This window comes from Alligator sinensis, unplaced genomic scaffold (assembly GCF_000455745.1).
Source record: "Alligator sinensis unplaced genomic scaffold, ASM45574v1 scaffold371_1, whole genome shotgun sequence".
NCBI classification, from domain to species: Eukaryota; Metazoa; Chordata; order Crocodylia; family Alligatoridae; genus Alligator; species Alligator sinensis.
Window position 1 is genome coordinate 434,623 of NW_005842262.1, and position 23,194 is coordinate 457,816.

The 23,194-nt window shown below is 45.3% G+C and overlaps 1 protein-coding gene across 1 annotated transcript in view; it reads left to right on the forward strand.

The window, feature by feature from the left end:
• Position 1: 1 nt before the first annotated feature.
• The window catches only part of SVEP1 (sushi, von Willebrand factor type A, EGF and pentraxin domain containing 1), a gene marked incomplete at its 5' end in the record, with an annotated part of 183,300 nt that continues 160,107 nt past the window's right edge, over positions 2 to 23,194 (forward strand). Inside the window, one exon of the mRNA XM_025208993.1 lies at positions 2 to 190. Within this exon, the coding sequence (XP_025064778.1) occupies positions 2 to 190 (189 nt within the window). The remainder of the gene's footprint in view (positions 191 to 23,194) is intronic.

Below are 23,194 nucleotides of genomic sequence, written 5' to 3' on the forward strand. Positions count from 1 at the left end.
GGCCGCGCCGGCCGCCACGCGCGTCGCCATCGGGCCCTTCTCGTCCCGCGCCAACGTGGCGGCGCGCGTGGACTACATCTCCCGCCGCCGGCCGCGCCAGCACAAGTGCGCCCTGCTCGGCCACGAGATTCCCGCCATCGCCTACCGCGGCGGCGGCACCTACACCAAGGGCGCCTTCCAGCAGGCGGCGGTAAGCGCGGGCCCTGCCCGGGGTGCGGACTGCAGGGCAGGGCAGGGCGCGCGGGGCACGCAGCACACCTCACCACACCACACCACACCGCCTTGTCACAAGCACATGGGATGCGCGCACCTGCCTGCCTCCGCCGTGCATGGCTCTGGGCTGGGCACACCTGCATGCTGGCCCCCCCCAAGTGTGCATACCTGCCCCCTTCCCCCCATCTGCACTGGGGAGGCGTGTGCCCATCTGCTCCCTGTACACACCTGGGAATGCATGCCTCTGCCCTAGCTACAGGCACACTCACCCTGCTTCTCGGTTCACACATGCCTCTGCACTGGGTACACATGCAGCCTTCTCCCTGGTGCCTGCCATCTAGGTGCACGTGCCTCCACTGGGTGCACACACACGCCTACCTGCCCCAGTGCTCAGTGCACACACCTGCGCTTACATGCCTCTGCACTAGATACACACACACCTTCCCCCTCCACTTCTCCAGTATCCATGGACCCACCTGCTGGGCACATATACCTGGGCTCACTACACATGCCCCTCTTTCCCGCTCCCCCCCCATGGATCTTGGTGCACACAGCTCTGCTCAGGGTACACATGTAGCCTTCTCCCCTGGTACATGCATCTAGATGCACATGCCTCCATTGGGTGCACACACCCCTACCTCCCCTTTGCTCAGTGCACACATCTGCGATCAAACACCTCTGCATTAGATACTTGCAAACCTCTCCTCTCCCCTTACCTCCACCCCAGCACATGGAGCTGGGTGCACACCCACCTGCTCAGTATACGCACCTGGAAGCACACGCCTCTACACTGGACACACACACACCTACCCTAGCTCCAGTGCATGGATCTGAGCACACATCACTGCACTGGACACCCACCTCCCCAGCGCACTGATCTGGGGGTGCACACTTCTGGACTGGGTACATGCACATCTCCCTCTCCAGTGCATGCAAGAAAGTACACATGTCTTTGCTCTGGACACACCTACACCCACCTAGTTAGTGCACAAACCCATGCCTTAGGTACATGTGCACTCATCCACCCCCAGTGTACGCTGCTAGGCTCACATTCCTGTATTTTTAAAGGTGACTTTTGGATACTTCAGAGCCAAGCTGGCTTTCAGTGACCACTGAAAATGGAATTTGAGTAAAAATGTTCTAGTATTAGTGACTGTCCACATACAAAGGAATTATAAGCATATCACATATTCTATGTCTTAATTATTAAAGGCTTAATTAATGGCCTTTCTAAGTTTTCCTGTACCTCTGTATTTGATGAATTTCTCTAATAGGTCGTGTGTAATTTTGGTGGGATGTTAGGATGTGAGTCTGTGGGATTCAGAATTTTTCTTTTATTCTTCTCCATATTTTTGATAACAGAAAATGATGATTGTTTCCAGCATAGTTTTAGTTTTAGTTTGAAAATCATTTTGAGAATACATCTCTGTACGGTGATTCTTTAACTCTGTGATTTAAGATCAGACAGAAGTTCAGTATTATCAGACCTTTATGAAAAAGAGCTGTGCTTTTGAACAGAATTTCTATACTTTGTAACTGTGTCTTTGATGCAGCCTGTTTTCTTTGACTTATCTTGGCTAAATGTTCTTTAAAAAAACAGGCGCGCACAAATTTTGGTTTAGATATATAGTATTTAGTTGTAGAGGCAGAGCTAAATGATGTGCCCCAGGGGTACAATACTGTTGCTGTCTATTACATTGTGGTTTGTTAATAACTTGGGAAGAATCAAGCTCCTATTATGACACGGTATATTGTGATGGACTAAATGTCTGTGAACTGTCTGCTTCCCTTCTAAGTTAAAAAGACTCTGCTGTGATTCTTCATTTATAATTTCTTCCTGTCAGAGAAATTACATCTTTGGAGGAAACTTGTCTTACTAGGCTGGGGTATCTTAAAAGAAGACTTATTTTGGTTAAAATACCACTGCTAAAATGAATTTAGAAAAGTACACTTCTGTATAATAATCAACTTTTCCTTTTTTTCTGTGGACTATCATGTTGCTGTTCTCTATTTTTAACAGGAATCAAATCCTTTTTGCTTCATTTTCCTAAAATATCATTTTTTGTTGGCCCCTTTTTGGAGTTTTTTTCTGTTTCCATAAATTAAAAAAAATCCAGAATTTTCAACTTTTTTTCCCCCCCCAATTTACAGAGTGCATTTACCGAAAGCAAAACTTTGAAGTAATCTGTGTGTCCTGGCTTACTCTACAGGATACCCGTTACATTAACAAGCAGTGTATTGTAGTATTAGTATTGGAAAATACCTAACTTTCTGAAGTAAATAATAATGCTATGAAACTTTTCATCACTAGATCTTCAAGTGCTTTACATGTGAGGTGCAACTTATTATACCCATTTCACATATGGGGAAACTGAGGAACAGTAAGTAGCTTGTTCAGGGCCATTTAGGTATGGTAGCTACTGGTAGAGCTGGGAACAGAACCCAGTAAATAAACTAAGACACAACATAATTAGCACTTAACTTTGCTTAACCAATACAGTAACTGGAACATTGCTTCTGCATCCTTCCTCATAGCATTACACCTTTTAATACTTTTTGCCTTGTAATGCTGTGCTGCCTCTTCCTCAGGTAAAAAGCAAAAGGGTTGTCTTCAGCTGTTCAGTAATTTGCTCCATTTTTGGAAGATGCTTATTGCAGTTTTGGTGTGTCCACTTTGGCTGCATCCACTTTAACCTGGACTTGAGATGCATGAACTTCTGTGAGCAACAGATGAAGTGAGCTGCTGCTTACAAAAGCTCCTGCATCTCTCATTCAGTTTCCCACAAGGTGCAACTCTACTGTGCTTTCATAGAATCATAGAAAATGAGGGTTGGAAGGGACCTCAGGAGGTCATCTAGTCTAACCCCCAGCTCAAATCAGGACCACCCCCAGCTGGATCACCCCAGCCAAGGCTTTGAATAGCCGGGTCTTAAAAACCTCCAAGGATGGAGATTTCACCACCTCTCTGGCATCGGAGGCTGGTGCCACCTTAGTCCAGGGGGCCATATGCCCCCCCAGCAACCAGTCAGCGAGCAGGGCGGTCCCTGCATGGCCAATCTCACCGACTGCGGGGGGTCCCCTGCTGCTGATCACACTGACCAGGAAGTGGCCACAGAGCTTCATTCAGCACCTCCCACTCCCTGGCCAGTGCTCGCAGGGGGGGCACTGGTGCTCCTGCCTGCCCCCCCTGCCCATCGCCTATTTGGGGAGCATGGCTGGTCAGGGGGTGCATTGGGGCTCTCAGGGGGTGCATGTGCACCCCCATGCACCCCTTACATGTCGCCACTGCTCTCTGGGTAACTGCTTGATTACCCTCCTAGTGAGACAGTTTTCCTTATATCCAACCTAAACTTCTCTTGCTGCAACCTGAGACCATTGCTCCTTGTTCTGTCATCTGACACCATGGAGAATGGTTTAGCTCCATCTTCTTTTGAACCCCCCTTCAGATAGTTGAGGGCTGCTATTAAATCCTCTCTGTCTTCTCTTCTCTAAACTAAATAAACCCAGTTCCCTCAGCCTCTCCTCATAAGTTGTGTGCCCTAGCCTCCTAACCATTTTCATTGCTCTCTGCTTTTGGCCCGATTTCAGACTAACAGCCACCTTACCTTTCTCTGGACTTGCAACATTTACTATGCATTTGAGGGATGAAAGCTTAACCTGTCAAACAAATAGAGATCTCCCAGTTGTGAGCCACTAGCAGCAGCTGGGGACAACACCTTGATAAGAGTCAGTGACCATCACCCCTGTTAGCTGCTGAACTTCCACCAAGCTGCTCTTCCTTTGCTCTGTCCCACACTTTTTCAGTAGTTTGCTGTATTTAAAAATGCAAACCTCCTAGCTGCTGAAAAGGAAAGGACCCAAGATTTCTGGAAAGGGAGAGCGTTTCTGTTACTCAGACTCCGAGTATCATGCTGCCTATTGCTTTGTCTCTCCCCCAGACTCTTCCTTCCCCTCAAACAATTCCATAGTCTGCCTTTTGCAGCTTTGCTAATCAGCCTCTGTAAAACGGAGGGGAATCTAGCATGTAATAGACATGACCACATTCTTGCTAATTTGATCTGAGAAAGCTATGAGTATCCAGAGACTGAGACTGGAGCTGCTGGACTGTGAATGCAGACTCGGGAGGATAATAGCGTTGTTTTGCGCTGTTTTCATTTGCTGACAGTATTCTTTTGCAACCTTGTGCGCCAGAAACTTTTTTTTTTCTTTTTTCTTTTTTTTTTTTTTACCCCCTTTTTTTTTTATATTCAGGCAAACAAACAGATCTCCAACACTGGAGTAAATACACAGAAATTGCATGGGACTGGCATTATGATGTATTTACAAAGGAAACAATATATAATAATTCTTATAATTTCTCATTGCTACTATTAATATAATGTTTACATATGTTAAGACTCAAATAGTCTGGGTAGAGACACTGGCTTACTAGCTGGTGATTGCAACCATGGACTCACCACATGCCGGATCTGGTCTGTGGATGGGCTCTGCGCCACTTATCCAGCCCATAGAGCCAGATAGGTTGATTACCATTGGTCTGCTTAGGGCCTCCAACCTAACCTTTCACCTTCTCTCCCCGTTTCCTGTTCTGCTGCATGTAGTGTGCTATTTATATTTCATAGGCAAGATCAAATATTGACTTCTCTGGTCAGCAAAAGGTGAAGGAGACAGTGTGTCAGAAAACTGGGTGCCAGAAGTCTTGGACCTAGGGAAATACAGTGTGCCAGTCAACCATTCAACCTTGTGTTGCTTGGCAGAGTATAACATTTTGTATCATGTGCTACCTCCTTATGAGCTCTAGTTACTGTGAAGTTGAGGTAAGCCACTGCCTTGTCGCAAACATTTTTCCTGTTCCTTGAATTCCCCACACTTCTCTAATGACTGTAAAAAAACCCCACTGTGTTACCCTCCTTAGGTTAGAAATAGTGCTTCATGTTATTTGCTGGTCTGGGAGATCCAGGAAGAATTCCTGCCCTCTTTCTCCACCTGATGCTTTATTGACTTAGGGTTTTTTCCCCACTCTGCTTCTCTAGTGCTGGATTTTAGTCACAGCCAGAGGTTTAGAGTGGGGTGCACCAGTGTCCCTGCTGGTACTTAAAAACCTTTGATGAACCTGTCCAGAGAGTCTTGTTCTTTTTCTTAGAGTCCAACTGATTGGCAGATTTAGGGTCAAGGAAGAATTTTTCTCCTGGTCATACTGGCAAAGACTGGGGTTGTCTTCCTGTGTGGCATGGCTATTTCCCTAGGTCCCTTTGAGCATATATTAACCTTCTGCAGTCACTATGCTGTTGCTTTGTCAGGGCACTGGTGGTGCTTTTCATTTCCCCTCACTTTTTAACAGTGGTTGGCTATAGAGTGTTTTTTGGTTTTGTTTTATGGATGCTATGTGGCTGTGTTGTACGTGAGAGTTTAGGGTGGGTGTCTTATATTCTTTGCATAGATGGTTGCCTGTGAAGTGCACAGGACTGGATTTATTGGCTCAGGAATATTCTTCCAGTCTCGTGGTACTAATAGCAGTGAAGGAGAAAACTGCCTTATTTATGTCTGACAGAATACAATCAAATACTAAATTGTGAAACCTTTTGTGATATCTATGGTATTTAATTTAAAACAGAAGAGTCAGAGCTGTACAGAGCGGCCTTCCAGATCCATGACATCTCTTGTAAGGGAAGACTGGCTCATGTCTTTGGTTTCAGAATATTTCTGCCTTGTTTACATCTAGATTGTACATATTAGGGGAAAACAGATGTTAAGTTATATATAACATACTGGACATAAAACATATCTAATTGTGCTTGTTAGAGGTATCAAAAGGTGTTGTTTATAATCTAATAATCCTGTGTCTAGAGAAATGTATACCCAAGCATGGAAATACTATTTAAAGACAAGGGACATCTGAGGGGAGACCTTGTAGCAGCCTATAAGTTTATCAAGGGAGGACAACAGAGAGTTGGAGATGCGCTATTTATCAGGGCACCCCTAGGAGTAACTAGGAATAATGGGTACAAACTAGTGGGGAGTAGATTCAGGTTAGACATTAGGAAAAAAATTTTCACAGTGAGGGTGGCCAGAATTTGGAATGGGCTGCCAAGAGACATGGTACTATCACCTAAATTGGAGGTCTTTAAGAGAAGGCTAGATAGGCACCTGGCTGGGGCATCTGACCTCAGTCATTTTTCTGCCTGAGCCAGGGGGTCGGACACAATGATCCTTCGGGGTCCCTTCTGACTCTGCTATCTATGAATCTAAGAATCTATGAACTAGAAATAATGGCCACGAACTGGAAGATGGCAAATTCAGATTGGATATCAGGAAAAAATTCTTTACAGTGAGGGTTGCCAAAATATGGAATAAGCTTCCAAGGGAGGAGGTACTGTACCCTTCCTTGGAGAAATTTAAAAGGAGATTGAACAGACACCTGGCTGGGGTCATCTCACCCTAGCACTTGTTCCTGCCCAGGGCAGGGGATCAGACTCGATGATCTAATAGGTCCTTTTCGACCCTAACATCTATGAATAGACCATGTTTATCCACATTACAAATTGCTATACTTTAAACACAATTCTCATGGTAAGAAGGTGATGAGAGAACGTGAATCCCATGTGTCAGATGCTGGTCACATTGTTTAATGCACTCCTCGAAAAAATTCAGAAGGTACATTGGTGAAGACCACGTGAAAATAGAACAAAAAAGAAAGAATGCACCATATTTATTTGAATCTCAGACATCCCTGCATTTAAGATGACCCCCCCCCCCCCCCCCCCAGCAATTAGATTCTGTATGTGGAAGATCTGTAATTTAAAACATCAAAACTTCCATAGGATTTTTCATTAGCATTTGTTCCCCATAATAGACAAGTTCTGATCCCTTTGGCAAAACATCTCTTTGCTTAATGTTATTATTGTGAGGAATTATTTAAAAGAAACATGGAGAGCTCAGTACTGTGACATGCCAAGTCCCTATCTGAATGTACAGATCACTCATTACTAATTGCACAAGAAGTTTAGTGCTCCCAACACTTTGTTGTAGGAGGCCATCAATCCTTCTGGATTATGGTGTACGGTTGAAAGGTCACCAAGACCTTCAACACGTATGCCTTGACAGGAGTATGGAAGAGTGGAGGCTGCCCAGACCTTTCCTCCCTTTACACCATTGAGACAGTATCCAAAGGCCAGACTGAGTCCAGATGTTTGATGCCTTGATGGCTGTAGTTATAGGCACGTCCAGGAATTGAGCTTGAGTCTCTCACATGGCAGATGGATTCTACCACAGCAGTGGATCCAACACTTCATAGGATGGTGCAATTAAGGTATTTTCTAATGAGTCCTCTGCTACTGGGAGGCAAAGAACAATCACAGCTTCCTCTGAAGTCCAATAAAGGAGAGGTAGGCAATCCCTAGTACATGTGCCAGTGTGGCATGCGAAGCCTTTTGCTTGGCATGCAAACCTTGGGGCGGATGGTAGGGAAGTGGCTGGGGCTGTGCTGCCTCAACAAGGATTTGTCCTCTCGCAGCTCTCTCTCTCCTCCCTACCCACCCCGCCCCCTGCCTGCCAACATCTTACAAGGCAAGGTTTTGGGTGTTTTTGGCAGTCTGCCCAAAAACGTTGCCAACCCCTGCAATAGAGTGATGGCTGCTCAGGTACTCCTGTGGTTAAGACTACAATAGAAATGTGTGTAAACAAACAAACAAAAAAAACCCGAAAGTGTAAGAGGTGGTTTCTTTTCATTAACATTTATAGCAGTTATAAACGTGTGGCCGGCCCATGGATCACCAGTTGGACCATCCTAGGTTAAATTATTACAAGGATGTAGTCCAGTAAGAGTTAAGTGAATCTTTCAGAACTACTAAATATTAAACTAAACCTCTAACACCAGTTAACAGCTTATGCACTTGAGCATAGCTTCCCTGAAGTTTATTAATTAGCCTAGTTAAAAGTCTGAGTCAGTACCTACAGAATTAGATTACACACTCTGCACTTCTAAAGCATTTCTTATGTAAATCTGGCTTTTGTATTCTAACATGATCTCAGTAGAGTGTGACAAAATGGCACGCCAACATGTTAAAATCAGTGCTCTGTTATCCTCCAATTAAGAAACATGACAAAACTGGCTTACTGAAGAATGTAAGCACATATCTCATTAGAATAAACAACCTTAATGCTTATTTAGTGCTTGTTTAAATAAGTAATGGTAGCTTTGTTTCTTCTTTGTCTCAAAAGTGAGCTTGCAGTATACATAATTATTATCCATTGGGATATCTTTGACAATCATATTTTAATTTTAGTACATTTTAAGATAATTATTTTCCAACTTAATTTTTCTAAACTGTTTTTGGTAACAGTTTTGTGTCGTGGTTCTGGTTTGAAAAGTGATTAGATAAAATTGGTACCCTCTTTCATCATATCAGTTCTGTTCTCATGCTGTATTTAAAGATAGATGAGCTGACTTCATGAAAGAAAAAAAATAGCCATGGGTTTGTATGTCTATTACCCCTGAGGAATCAAAGTAGGTAACACAGACTAAAGTTTGGACTCTATTCTATCTTGTTCATCACCAACCGAATGTCACTGAAAGCTCCAATTAATTGCATTTGTGGACTCATGGAAGGCAGTAGAGTTGCACAGGTATCCTTGAAGGCCCAACAGTGTCCTATGGAACTTCTAATGCTGTCTATGATGAAAAATCTGATAATAATCCAGACGAACTTTTAAAATGTCAAATTGAGTTTGCAGGAGCAGCAGTTTAAAAAGAAGCTTTTCCCCCCTGCTTGTAATATGAGTAAATTATGTATGGAATAATTGAGAGACCATAAACATGGAACTTCCCAGTCCCATTATTACAGACACTTTTTGTGAATAGAACCATTTAATTATTTAATCTTAATTAAGTCCTTAATGGTATTTATTCTCAGAATCAGTACAGCATGGTCAGTGGCAGACTATACTTCCCGAGGCCCCTTCCAGGGGCCACCCCGGATGTGAAAATGTAGTTCACTTTTCATGCCCAGTCAAACCTTTGCTCTTGTTGCTGAAACTGGCAACAAACATGCTGTGTAGTATCAGCTGTGAGGCCAGATTTTGTACTATGGATTTCTGTTTCTTTGGAATCGGTCTGTTAGCATCCACAAAATACATCATGCTTTTTGGCCCCGATTTATTTAGTATGTAGTCCATTTTTATTGAAGTTTCTTTTTGCTTTATGAGTAACATAAAAAGTGATCAATATTTGCAAATCCACATACTTTATGTACATTGGAGAGCCAGCCAGATGATCAGGAGTTTTACGCTCTGCATGTGCAAACCTGAAACTGATAGGTGCATAGCTCATTTTTCCATGTCCAATCTTAGACCAGACATGCTCTTGCTTACCGGGTCTGTCAGGTGGGCAAATCATTTTAAGTTAACACAGAGGTTATCTGGAGTCTTCATTTTCCATCGTTAAAAAATAGTTCCTTGCAGTTTGGCAAATTCATTAGCTAATTCCTTATCGGAACAGATGTAATCTCTAACCAAAACTTTCTCCTTTTTAATATCTTCCCAGTATATCTATACATGTCTTATTGGCAATAAGGGAAGAGAAACACAAAAAATGTAAAATGCAGTCTACAAGAAGAATAATTTCAGAGCAGGTTGGCTTGCAGTGTATTTCATGAAATGTTGGCAGCTCCTTAAAACTTGCATAAACACTTGTCTCATCATTTGTCTTGAATTCCTTATGTTATTTCTTGTTTAGCAATCTGCTCCTACATGGTACCAGTTCTGAGAGTGGCAAATTTGACTATAAAAATAACAAAAGGATGTTGTTGTTTGGTGTACAGTTTCAGAATATGCAACTTCTATGGTTGCTTATTGCTGCCTGACAGTGTAATAAATAACATAACTACAATTTTATTTATCAGTAAATAATATTTGTAGTTGTGATTATAGATGATGAAGTTGTAGTCTTTGAAGCCATGTTAGACCTGGTCTAAACCCTAGTCTATTAAACCTTCTCTTGAATTTTTAATACCGTTTATCAAGCTATGTTCATTTTCTCAGACTCTTGCTGACAGTGTTCTTACTACATTCTAGATGAGCATCATAGATTTTTAATAGTGGAAGAGACTGTTGTGATTAGTTAGTCCAGGGCTGTCTAGATGCTGACCTGGGCTGCATGTGGCCCGTGAAGGGTTAGGTTATAGTCCCTAGGCTCCTCCCAGGACACTTATCCTTCTCATTACTTTACCTGCAACAGCAATCAAAGTCTCTAGGTTCCCCTTCCCTCCTCTGGCTGCTGTTTCCTGCTCTTGCCCCAGGGAGTGGAGCAGTTCAGTGCACTGCATGGGGAACTTTTTCACTGTATGCCCACATGGCCACAGCCCTACATCAGGCACGCTCCCATTCACTGCAGTGCTGGGGGTCCAGATGTGAGGGGAGGAGTGTGAACCCAGTTGGGGGCGGGGGGAGCGTGCCTGATGCAGGGCTGGGGGGTTCCCGTGTGGGTGCACAGTGTAGCATTGGAAGGGTCTGCATTGCTGTAGTGGCGGAGTGACCAGTGTGTGTGTTTGGGGGAGCAGGGAGGGGTGGGGGGGAGAGATGTCTGCATGGGCACATGCCTTTCATGCCTTGATGGAAATATAATGATAAACAGGGAGGTTGTCCTGGTCTTACTATAATGACTACCCAGATTGTGGTCATGGACTTGTGGGCTAGTTGCATGGCTCCATGCCTCAGCTACACCATGCCCCATGCCTCGCAGATGGCATCCTACAACCAATTGCTGATGCAGCCCCTCTCTGGGCCTTCTGGCCCCTTTGCTTCTTTCAGTCCAACTCCAGGCCTCAGACCCCTCAGTCTCTCCGCATAGCTTCTTCCTGGGCTGCCAGACCCCTCAGCTCTCTCTCAGGCTCACTTGGGTTGCCAGATCCTTTGGTCTCTCTTCTGGGTCCACAGGCCCCTCAGTCTCACCCAACCACTTCTTGGGCTACTAGGCCACTCAGTCTCTCTCCCCGCCCCTCTCCCGGCTGTCAGCTCCTTTCTTGGTCCCTTGCCCTAGATCCTTTTTATTCTTCCCTTTCTTGGCTGCTGTCCAGGCCCTTGGACTTGTCCAGCCCCGTACTCTGTTTCTGGCCCCTACTGAGCTGCTGGACCCTTCTGTCCCACTATGCACTCTAGCCCTCACTATAGGCCTCAGGCCCCTTGCTGGGCTTCACAGCTCTAGGACTTGGACCCTTCTGGTCTTACCCTCTATTCCCTGGCCCTTCACTGGGCTGCTGGACCCACATGGTCCCAATCTTCCCTGGTCCCGTACTGGGCCTCTGGAACCACATAGTCCACCAGCCAAATGCTTCTCTCTCGGGGTGTACTCCCCTAGCCTTCCCTCTCCATGGGGTCACCCACAAGGTAGTGGGAGCTGAGGCTTTCTAGTGGCCCACGTGTGGCATTTTATGGAAGCTGCCCCACCACAGGCAGCTCCACCATGCTAACCCGCCCCAGTAGGGTGCAGTTTTAGGTCTTACCCAGGATCGGTCTTCAAGTTTACCTGATCCTTCTTGTCCCTCTCTGGGCTCCGTCTAGATGTCCATTGCTCCTCCTTGGCTGCTAACCTCTGGGCCCCCTGGCCCTGGTTCCATCTTGTATCCAAGTCCTCCATCTCTGGCTCCAGCTCACTCTTGTACCCAACAGCCATAGTCATCCTGGGCTGCACGCCTCTTGACTCCTTCCTATCTTGACTGTGGCCACACAAGGACCTTTGGCCTCTCCTAGACCCTGGCTCCACCTCAGGCCAGTCAAGCACTCCAGGTGCTCCCGGCTCTGGCAGTCTCTGCCGTGGTCTGTTTCACCCTTTGGCCCCTCCTGGGCCCTGGCCCCACAGAGGCCAGTTGAGATTCCCGGGGTCAGTCCTTGAGCTATCAGCCCTCTTGTCTCTGTGAGTCCGGTCTCAGGCCCCTCCATAGATCACTCTCTGCAGGCTCAGAGCCCTTCATTGGTCTTCTTATGCAGCTGCTTCCTTCTCTGGCCACAGCTGGACCCCTCTATAAGGCCCTGTATTCTGCCCCACTCACTGGGTTCACCCAGACCCTTCACCAGGTCTCTCAGACATTCGGCCCCTCTCTTGGGGCTCACCTGGCCCCTCAACAGGCCCACAGACTCTCAGCCCCCTTCTCAGGGCTCTCGACCCCCACACTGGATACCCAGGAACTCCTCCATTGCCTAAGTCCCTACCCAAACCTCCAGATGTTATTCTTCTTGTTGGCATTCAGGAGTGGCAGCCTTCCTGCTGGATGGTATTCCTACACCAGCTCCCAAGATGTTATGGTCAGCCCTACTCTTAGGGTCTGGGTTTATGCCTTGTGTACACCCAGCTCTCTTCCACTCAGGTGGCTCCGTTGTTCAGGTCTAGCCTCCTGCCAGCCCCCTGGGACAGTTGACTCTGCAATTAGCCCTGACCCCACCTGCCAGTGGCTCAGCAGGCTGCCTGACCTCTTAGTGGCAGGCACATCAAATGCCCTGCTACAGAATGGAACAGACTGTCTTGATGTGTGTCCCTTGATTCCCCTGCAACAAACCAGTGGATTTCCTTGGGTTTTATGGAGTGTTGTGTTCACACTAAACCAGGAGTGGCCAGTGTTTGGCACACCTATGGGGATGGGGATCAGAGCAGCACTTGGTGAGGAAGTGGGACTTAATTTGTGGCACTCCTGCCAAAACTGTTGGCCACCTCTGCACTAAGCCACAAAAGCCAAATAGAGGCAGCCATACAATAGTGTGCAGTCACCTTTCCTATCTTTCCCAAAGCTGCTGTAGGAATTATGTTAGGTCTTTTGATTCTGTTCTAGAGCTAGTATTGTATAAGGAACTTTTCTAAAGTATCTGTCTCTTGTGATAGGTAGGTGCCATTTTCATAACTCTTTCATGTAGAATAGCCCATCCTTGAAGCCTGTGTTTCCACTTCTCTTTTTCCAGTGAGAGGTTTTGAGGGAGGTGTCAGACTCCAAATACAGATGGGATGACTACCCATCTATGGACATAAATGCATGCATAGAAATGTGAGTCTTCTAGGTGCCCTGCCCCAGAAACATCAAAAGAATTTTAATATTAGAGTAAGAAAAAAACTTAACAAATCTGCTGCCTGGGAATATATATATATATATATTTTTTTTAACCTGCTTCCTTGATTTATGTTCAGCTTCTTCAGCATAATGCATGTCTCCCTAATTGTAGGGTCTGAAAATCTACAATGCTGATTAATTTCATTCATAGCTGCTCAAAACTCTGGAAATTGGAACTATAGGCTTCTTCCACAATACATTAATTTACCCAGAAAATAATTAAATTTGCAGGCTTTTACATGTCTTCAACACTCATGTTTAACAATATCCTGTGTTTTATGAGTTGCAGTTGTCTGAGCGTAAAAAGCCTGCTTATATAAAAAAAAAATTGCTTTTCAGCCTTTTTTCAGGCTCTCTCCTCCATCAGTTCCTTTCTCATTTCCCGCTATTAATTGCATCTGTAACCTACTTTTTACAGACATTCCAGACTAGTTTTTATCCTCAAAAGCTTTTGGGACAGATCTGTACAGTTGCCAGTGTACGCCTGGGATTGTTGCTGAGACATAACTTCTGTTTACTCGAGTCTATTCCAGGAGTGTAAACCCATAAATAAGGCAGGTTAGATACCTTGGACACAGCTTGTAGCATGCCTGTGTATGCATTCAGCACTATGTTCAAGGCTGTTCCTGAGCCATCACTGCTTTTTAATTTGTAGGCTTGGACACAAGTAGGTGGAGCTTATTTCTCAGCAGTAGTCACTCCAGAGGCTATATGAACATGCCATTTGGCTCAGTTTTAGTTATAGAACTTAAACATTCTTGTTTTCCTGCTAAGAAACTGTAGCATTATACTGATGACTCTCCCATTAGAGTCAGTTGGAGCACCACCTTATGTCATAGCAAATTTGGCTAGCATCATTCTGCTGCCATTTGGCCATAGACACAGCTTTATATGTTTTTTCTACGTACCTCAAGGTACCAGGCACGGCTCGTGAGCGCTGAGATGGTGGGGCAGATGAAGCATCCCATGGGAGTGGGGGGGGGTCCCCCACGAGCTCAGTGGCAGACTTGGAAGTAGACCAGAAGTACTTCCGGTCCACTTCTGACTTGTGGGCCTGCTGTGGAGTATGCAAGGGGCCAGCCCCACCCCCAGCTCAGCGAATGGTGCCTGCGAGGTCTTGGGGGTCACCTGGGGTCCCCCTGCAGCCGATTGCTGAGCCAGAGGAGGGGACGATGACTTCCGGGTCCACTATCTGCCCCAGCATCTGGTCATTCACAAGCTGTGCCTGGTACCTTGAGGTACATAGAAAAAACAAATAAAGCTGTGTCTATGGCCAAATTACTGATTCTCCAAATCAGAATCAAATCTTCAGATTCAGAGGAATCGAATCAGGACAGTGATCCGATCAGCAAATCAAATCACTGTCCCCCGAGTCAGGCCAAATCTGAATTGAATACTGCCCTCTTCACACACCCCTAGTTTCTGCCCCCAAAGGGCTTACATTCTGAAATAAAGATGGGGGTACATTTCACACGCTTGTTCTGTCAGTTTCCTATAGATTGGAAAGTACAGGCTCAAAACGGCGCAGAAGTCTAGTTCAGAGTAAGATTTTAATGAAGAGAGGTAAATATAAGAAGGCAAAAAAGATGAAAATGGGATGATATAAAAGGAGACATGCATGTTTAGGTTAAGCACATATTTCTGAGATTACAGTCATTCAAAGTTACTGTAATTGCCATCAGGAAAAAATAGCTATGGTATCTTCCTACGTTGTTTGGTTTAACTGAAGTGAAATCATCAACAAACTCTTGCAGCAGCACTTTGAATAATGGTTTTAGTTTGTGTTTGGCTTTTATTGGCTAGCAAAAATCCATTACTTGTATTGGCCATCTTCTCCAGTGACATTTAAGATCATGGTGCTGTCCTTAATTTGTGTCTGCAACTCTCACTGGTGGATACGTGGGAGAAGGCTTGGGTGCCTCTGCAATTGTGTATGGGTAGGAATGTCATTGATTAGAGTAAGACTCTAGCTCAGGGGTGTCCAACCTTTTTCAATGTGGGGCCGGATCACAAACTTTTTATCACCCAGTGGGCCGGCGACCTAAACTGAACAGTCTCACTCGGGCTGGGGGGGCGGGGAGAGAAATCACTCAAGTGTCTTCTAACTTGTCACATTCTCAGCTGCAATTTCTAGGCAGGGAAGAGTGTCCCAAGAGTTCCCCCAACCTTGTATAATTGAGATCCTCCACCCCCAACCCCGCCAGTAAAAATGGCAGTGGGTGGGGGCAGGAAATCCATAAGAGGTAGTCAGGTGAAAAGCAGCAAGAAAACCACCTATGGAGGTTGCTGGGAGTCTCCGGGGTTGGCAGGGGTACCAGCTGCAGCCCCAGCCCCAGCTCTGGTGCTGGGAGAGTGGCGGTGGCATGGGCCACACCGCTGGAGCAGATATGGGGGGCAGTGCCCACCTTGCAATCCACATACTGCCCAGGGTCTGGGGGGCTTCTGGGAGGTCTTATGGAGGGTTTCCCCCCCGCGCTCAGTATGAGCTCTGTGTGCTGTGGGGTGGCGGGTTGTTTTACCCACTCCTCAGTGTGCATGGGCCCCTGGGTGGGACTTTTGGGGGTCTCTGGGATGACCCCCCTAGCCCAGTGTCAGCTCTCCCTGCAGTACTGGTGCTAGGGCTGGGGGACTGCAGGTGAATTCCTGTCCCTTCCCTTCTCCCCAGTGCAAGGCTTCCCTTGCAGGCTCCGCAGAGCAGAGCTGGCCTGTAATGCAGTCGTGGGGTGGAGAGAGTGGTTCCTGCATTTGCATCTTCTTTTCCCATCCTGGTGGTATGTTTTGAATAAATAAAAACAACAAACAAACCTAAACAGACAAAGATGCGTATTTTTATTTTCACAGACTCAATATTTCACGGACTTAACATAGACATTGGATTTATGACACATTACAACCTGCTTGACATCTGATTCATCACCAGGCACCTGCCTGACCCCACCTCTTCTGTTCTTCTTTTTCCCCAACCTTTCCTCTCTTCCTCCCTATTTGTTCTGCCTTTTGTCTTCCTGATTTCCTCCTTTTCCTTTTTGTTTGAGAGCCTCTCTCACCTTATTACTATTATCACTGTCCTGTTTCCCTTAGGCCTTTTTTCCCCCTGCTTTCCTCCCCCTCTCTTCCCTGTTTTACTTTTTGTTTTTTCTAATTTTGACCTATTTTCCATGACTTCCTGTCACTCTTTCTGTGTCCCTGTTTGCTCTTTTCCTGTCTCCTACTTACTCAGTTTTCACTGATGGCTTCTTTCCACCCTTGCAGTCTATCACTGATGTCTCTCCTCGGGGCAATGGCAGCAGGACCCGGCTCACTGATGAGCCTGGCCCCACGGGGATAAGCAGCTCCCCTCCTCTCGCTGCTGGCTGGGGCCTGCGGGCCAGCCCTGCCCCCCTCGCCTCACTGCAGCTCTGCACTCCGCAGCAGTGCCGGCAGCTCCACGCTCCATGGCAGTGCTGGTGGCAGCGCTGCTGCCTCGGGCCAGATAAAATGGCTTGGCGGGGCCGCATGTTGGACAAGCCTGCTCTAGCTGAATAAAAAAGAAAAAAGAAGCCCAAGAAAACCAAAATAAAATAGACCTTCTCCATTTCATTTACTGACTCTGTCCCTTTTCACATGGATGAAGAATATCAGTGAATGCTGAGATGGTGGGGTGGATGAAGCATCCTACAGGAGTGTAAGGGGGTCCCCCGCACGCTCAGCGGCGGACTTGGAAGTAGTCCAAGGTCTCTAAAAAACGGAGACCAAAACCACCACCTGTTGCTATTAGCCCCCGTCGGGAAATGGGAAAAGGGGAAACCTCAAAGAATATAGAGCTCGCCTGAATGGAACACAGTGGTCATTAGTGAAATGAAAAGATGGTGGGATTTAGAAAAATAGTTTGAACTTTCATTGTGCCTTCTGTCTGACAGTCCTGGACTGCTTGAGCATTCTTTTGAGCCTCGTGAAGTCCAGAAGCATAATTTCCAATGTACAGATGAGTATCTAAGGCTCAGGGAAGTTAGGCTATCCCTTACACAGGGCAGTTTGGGGCATTTTAACTATTTGCTTTTGTTTTGCTTAGTGAAAGCAAGGGAAATGTGAATTTCAGGTTAGATTTCAAGGGGTCTTCCACAAAAGAGTAGGGACTAAAACCCAGCTGTTCCCTTCTCTCCCACCCCCACCAGTAAGCACTCTAATTGCAAAGCTGTGGAATCATTTTCACGCTTTTGTGCTCACTCTGGCATGTGCCATTGGGTACTTAATTCTTCCTGTAAAGTGGAAACCTTCAGCAGAAGACTGAGAGACCCAGGCTGCCTGATTACCAGGGTCTTAGCATGGTTTCTGGGAGGTGGGGAAACCCACCAGTGAAGATCCTTGCTGCAATTAAGGCAGAGATGGGATTTCAACTGAGAATTTCCCATGTTCCAATTGAGTGTACTGGGGAGCATTGCAGAGGAACACCACCTCACTTTCAGTTTTGTGAATAATGTTTGAAGTCCCCCTGTGAAACCAGCCCTGAGGAGTCCAGGTGTCCTGTTTTAGACGTATCTAATTCCTTGTCTAAAAGTATTCACCAATTTTGATCTACATTCACAAGTAGTTTTAGTCACCCTGGAGTTGAAATTTTTTAGCAAATAAATTATTTCACTAAGAAAATGTTGCCCAGCTCTACTCTGAATTCGATTGACAGTTTTCAGTGTTTCCTGTGATTTAGAGGGGGGAAAATCAAGTAAATAGATACAATGTTTTGGTAGCGAAGGGATTGATATCTTTGTACATTGGTAATGCAGTATATAAAACCTTTCACTTCTAAGTTAGTGATCTCTCAAAAATAATAACCCTCTTCCCCTCCCCCAGTATGTTTAAACTTTTAAATCTATTTATTTATTTATTTATAAATAAAATATTTGGTTATGATTGATAGAATTTCCTCCGTACTTCCTAAGTAGGTATTTCCTTAGTTTTATATAGGGAGCACTGCAAATGCTATGAGAAGAGAAACCAGGAATATGAGAAAACTATAAATACTACGGGGATGTATAGATGTTACGTTTAGACAGCCCTAACCAGGGTTAGGTCAGTCTAAATGCCTCGCATGCAGGCGTTCAGGAGGTTTAATTCAGCCAAAAATAGTGCACTCAATCTAAGTTAGTTCACCGCAGGAGGGGCACAATCAAGATCTGGTCAACCCAGTCTAGGAAAGGTTAACCCAATCTCCTGAATATTTGTACGCGTTTGCAGTGTAGCCCTGGGGCTGGGAAAGGCCAACCCCAACCCCAGGGCTGTGCTAATCATCCACCTCCAACTCCCCACTAACTGGGCATCCCTTCTCCCGCACAGACCCACCAGCCCCCTCCCAATTGTGCTTGCTCTTCCCCACATCTCTGAGTTACTTATATCAGGCCCTTCCCCATCTGGGAGCAGTGAACAGCTGTACATGCTGCTCCTGGCAGCAGTGAACTGCTTCATGTGCCACTCCCCAGTGTAGGTCTAGGTAGCTTGAAGTCTACTGCAGTGAACTCTTGTTTGCACACTAAAGACATACGATTGGTATCTAAAGTAAAATGGAAACCTTTCAGACAGCTACTCTACTGGCAAGATTCCATCCCAAATGCAAGTAGCAACCAACCATATGTTATCTGATGATTGCTCTGTAAACGAGCTGGATTAGTGCTTTTCTATACATTTCCTAGTAGATAGGTATATGAATAACAAACAAACTTTTTAGTTACAAAGGCCAGATATTGAATGAGCACAGAGATGTAGCTATTTTCACACTGGGTGTCAATTCCTCTGGGTCACACAAATGGGGCATGGGGAAGAAAATTGCCGCCACCTGTGCTGTACCTGCTCAGTGTTCTCTCTCAAATGCTGCCAGTCCCCAGACCTTCATGAAACCCTAAATTAATGTTTAAAACCTAGGAAGGCAGCCCTAAGCACTCTTAAGACTTGGCTTCTCTTGCAGCAGTGAATTGTTAGAAATGGCTGTTGTATACCAACTATTACACAAGACTGCATTTTTATAATTCTAAGGATTGTTACTGGCATTGAGGAGGTGGTTAGTTTGCCAGATATTTGTACACACTAAGAAGAGACTGAATACAATACAGATGGTAATAACTCCTTGTTAATGTGCAAAGAATGTTGAATTTTTGTCGTAGGAGTAAAAAGGATTGTCTGTAGAAATTATATCTAGCCCATGTTAAAACTTGAAAGAGGAGTGAACAGATGAAGTTAGAAAGAGAAAATCTTGCTACTGGCTTGGTACAATATTTCACCAGCATCATTTCCATTTAATTGTACTTTTTATTGGTCTCTTACTGTTTACTGTAATTATCGTATTGGCCATATTTTCACTAAAGAGTGTCATCCAGGACCTATTTTTCAGTAATGCTGCACAATTCTAAACTTCAGCTGACTTTGGTGGCAGTTCTGAGTATTCAGTGTTTTTGAGAAATGAATCCTCAGAGCCCTATTAGCATCCCTCTCCCCAAAAAGTCCTCATGGGTCCTTGTGTTCAATCCATAAAAATTCATAATCAGATCATGAAAAACCAGTCCTACCAAGACCGTGGAGATTGGTTACATTGGTTCTCATATCTGTTTGTAGGATTTGATTTTCAAGTCGCTTTTCCTGTTCCCATTTTTCTGAACAAAAATGCCTTTTTAAGGGTTTTTGGGGGGATTCTGGGAGGAGAAATGCTGGGGATAGAGGAAGGTGCTGCAGAAGTCAATAAAACAAAACAGATGTCAGACAAATATTTTTAGGGAAAAAAGTAACGCATTTGGCCCCAGCTCCACTAGTGGCTGTAGGTAAGAGTAAAATTTACCAGAAAACACAACAGACCAGCACTGGAATATCAAGCATTCCTTCACAGAGCCTGTTCTTTATGCCATGATAAGTTTACAAAAAAAAAAAATCCCCAAAAAACCCAAAGCAGTTAAAAGGACTATCAACCATATGCATGTAATTTAAAAATAGATTTGTATCTGCTTTCTTTCACTGGGGCACTCAAAGTCTCTCCTTTTTTGTTTTTTCCCTCGTCTGGCTTATACAGCAGGGATTTCATGTCTAAGGTTACAGCTGAAAGATTCAAGGGCCAAGCTATTAAATATAAACATATACTTTCTTTTTTTCTGAGAGCAAGAAGTAGCTGTATGCCTGATTGTTTCCTTAGATGTGCTGGTAGCAGTGGAACCTACTAAAACCACATCAAGTAGCTGTGAAACAACCCCTGCTCTCTTATGCACTGTTATATTGGTGGTGATGTCTGATAGGAGCACTAAAGAACAGAAGAGCCTAGAAAGAGGGTGTGATCCCTGGTGCTGTTCAAGAACAAAGAAGGGCCACTAGCTACCTGGCATGTCTCAGGCTCATACATCCAAGACCTATGTTCTGACCCTGGAAGTTCCTTCCAAAATTTTCATCTGTGCTATGATCCTTCAGGACTCCAGAGCTGCCCCATGGTTCTACTTAGGTGTTTAGGTGGTTCTGGGCGTGTTTACACAAGACGCTTTACTGCACAGCAGACTACTTTTCTGTGCAGTAAAGCAATGCTGTCTACAGGTGTGCAGCAGTTAGGGCACAGTAGACTAACTTACTGTGCTGCAGGATAGTCCCATCCAATTCAAGTGGTATCCGGCAACGCAGTAAATTACTGCACTTAAATGCACATGTAGATGGTGACATCAGGATTAGTTTACTCCAACTCTAAGGGCTTTTAGATCTGTGCGGGGAGCCAGCTCTGATGTGCTGGAAATGAATTGAGTCTGCTGGAGCACAAAAATAAATGTGCTCCAGCAGACTCTTGCATCATGTGTATTAGCGTCTCTGTGCCAAAAAATGGCAGCAGGGCGCTTTGAACTAAAGCTCTCAAACAAGCTTTAGTTCAAAGCGCCCCACTGCCATTTTTCAGCATAGGGGATGCTGATGCCCATGACGCTTGGGTAAAAGCCCTTGCTAATTAAAGCACCCTTCCATGCCTCCCAGAACATGTGTAAAAATGCCCTAATTGAGCCGGAATATATTCAGTCACATTAATTGCACATGTAGATGTGCCCTCTGATGGCAAGGGCTTATGGAAGCTGGGGTCAGGGCCACTTCCCACCTTTCCTTGTTCACATTAGAGCACAGAGGGGGAGCAGTCCTGGTGCTTGGCAGAGTTGCAGAGGGGAAACAAGAGAATGGTGCTTATCCCAGCCCTCAACCTGTCACATGCCCGTGGAACAGCTGACCACATTCTGGTGTACTGAAAGAACAGGATGTCAAATTATGTAGTACCATCCTATATCTTAAGCTGCACCAAGTATGTAGCAAGGTATTGCATGGAAAAAAGTGGGCTAAAAGAACATTAAGGTTGCAAAAATCAGGAACTGAACAGTTTAAGAAATGTCTCTGTTACGGTTGCCCTCCTTTCTTTGTTTTCCACTGCCATTAAATGCCAGGTTCCCCCTTCAAAGCATGGAGGTGCTAAAGTTTCTCAGCAAATGAGTTGCTAGAAAACTAGGGATGTGCTGATAGAGTATTTTGGGCCGATACCAATGGCTGATTTTTAATGAGCCGTATAGGCTGATACTGATTGGATTGCCGATATGCAGCCAGGCAGCGTGGAGAGCAGCATCCAGCTGGTAAATCTGTTGTGGTGGAGGGGGTGCTGGGAGTGCGGTGCAAGGGGAGGCTGCAGCCACCCCAAAACTGAACACAGTCCAGCCCCCTGCCAGGAGGAGCTTGGTGCCACTCCAGCTCCAGTCCACAGTGGCAGCCCACCCTCACCTCGCATGCAGATCTGGCCCCATGCCCTCACAGGGTGCCTGCAGCAGCAGGAGCTGCCCCTCCTCCATGCCCCCCGGATGAGCTGCTCATGGCTCTGTCCCACAACTCACCCCATCCCAGCTGGGCAGCGCCTGCCCCAACCCTAGCCCTAGTCCCAGCCCCACTCCCTCAACTCAGGGGCCTCGATATGCCCCTGCTTCCCTCCCCCCCCCACAACATACTTACTAGCTGGACCTGACTGCTCTCCACGCTGCCAGGCTGCACTCCTAGCCATCTGCGTGCTGCACTGTGGCTGTGCACATGCACGGGACATTTATCAGCCACATTATTGGCCACATCAGCCAAAAAATGCCGATTGCCAATACTGTAAATTTTCCTTTTATCAGTGCAGATCTGATATGGGACTGATGTATCAGTGCACCTTTACAGAAAACATTTCACATGGACAAAACTTTTTTTCTTAAAAAAAACTTTTTTTTGCTAAAATTTTCTAAAAGAAAACAGAAACTCAATCCTTATGGTTAAAATCTGGTAAACTTTTAAGCTATTGAAAACAAGATCTTATAATAGAAATGTTGCGAAACTAACCATAGGAGTTTCAGTTCTGCCTGCAATCCCTTTGAAAATAGGGTATGGCATTCATTTTTCAATGTATTGGAGATGAGAGACATTTTCTGCTGTAAATATTTATTTTATTAGTGTCTTTTGTCTTAGCTTTATTTTTTTAGCATTGCTGCATGCTAGTTTTTTGATGGTTACTATAGCAGTGTAAAAAGGAATGGGTTTGTTTTTTCCAGGGTGCTTTGGAGCTTTTCATTCAGCTCCTATAAGTTTTGAGGCCCCTTGAGTTTTATTATGAGGCTCCAAATATATCTGAGTGAAGAAAGCAACAACTGCCAAGCTTTGATTTGGATCTGCTTCAAAACTACTCAGTGCTACTGAGTTATGCTTTAAGGATTTCATTTCTTTGTGGTGTACATGTATGTGTGTGGGAGTATGCACATGCATGTGTTTATTTTTGCTTGGTGGATATTTGGAACCATGCTTTGGTCTGAGCACTCTCAACATTAGCTACAGTTTGTACAAAACTTTAACTCAGGGGGCATGTCCCCACAAGCAGGAATGTGTTTCCCTGGGGCCAACTAGGA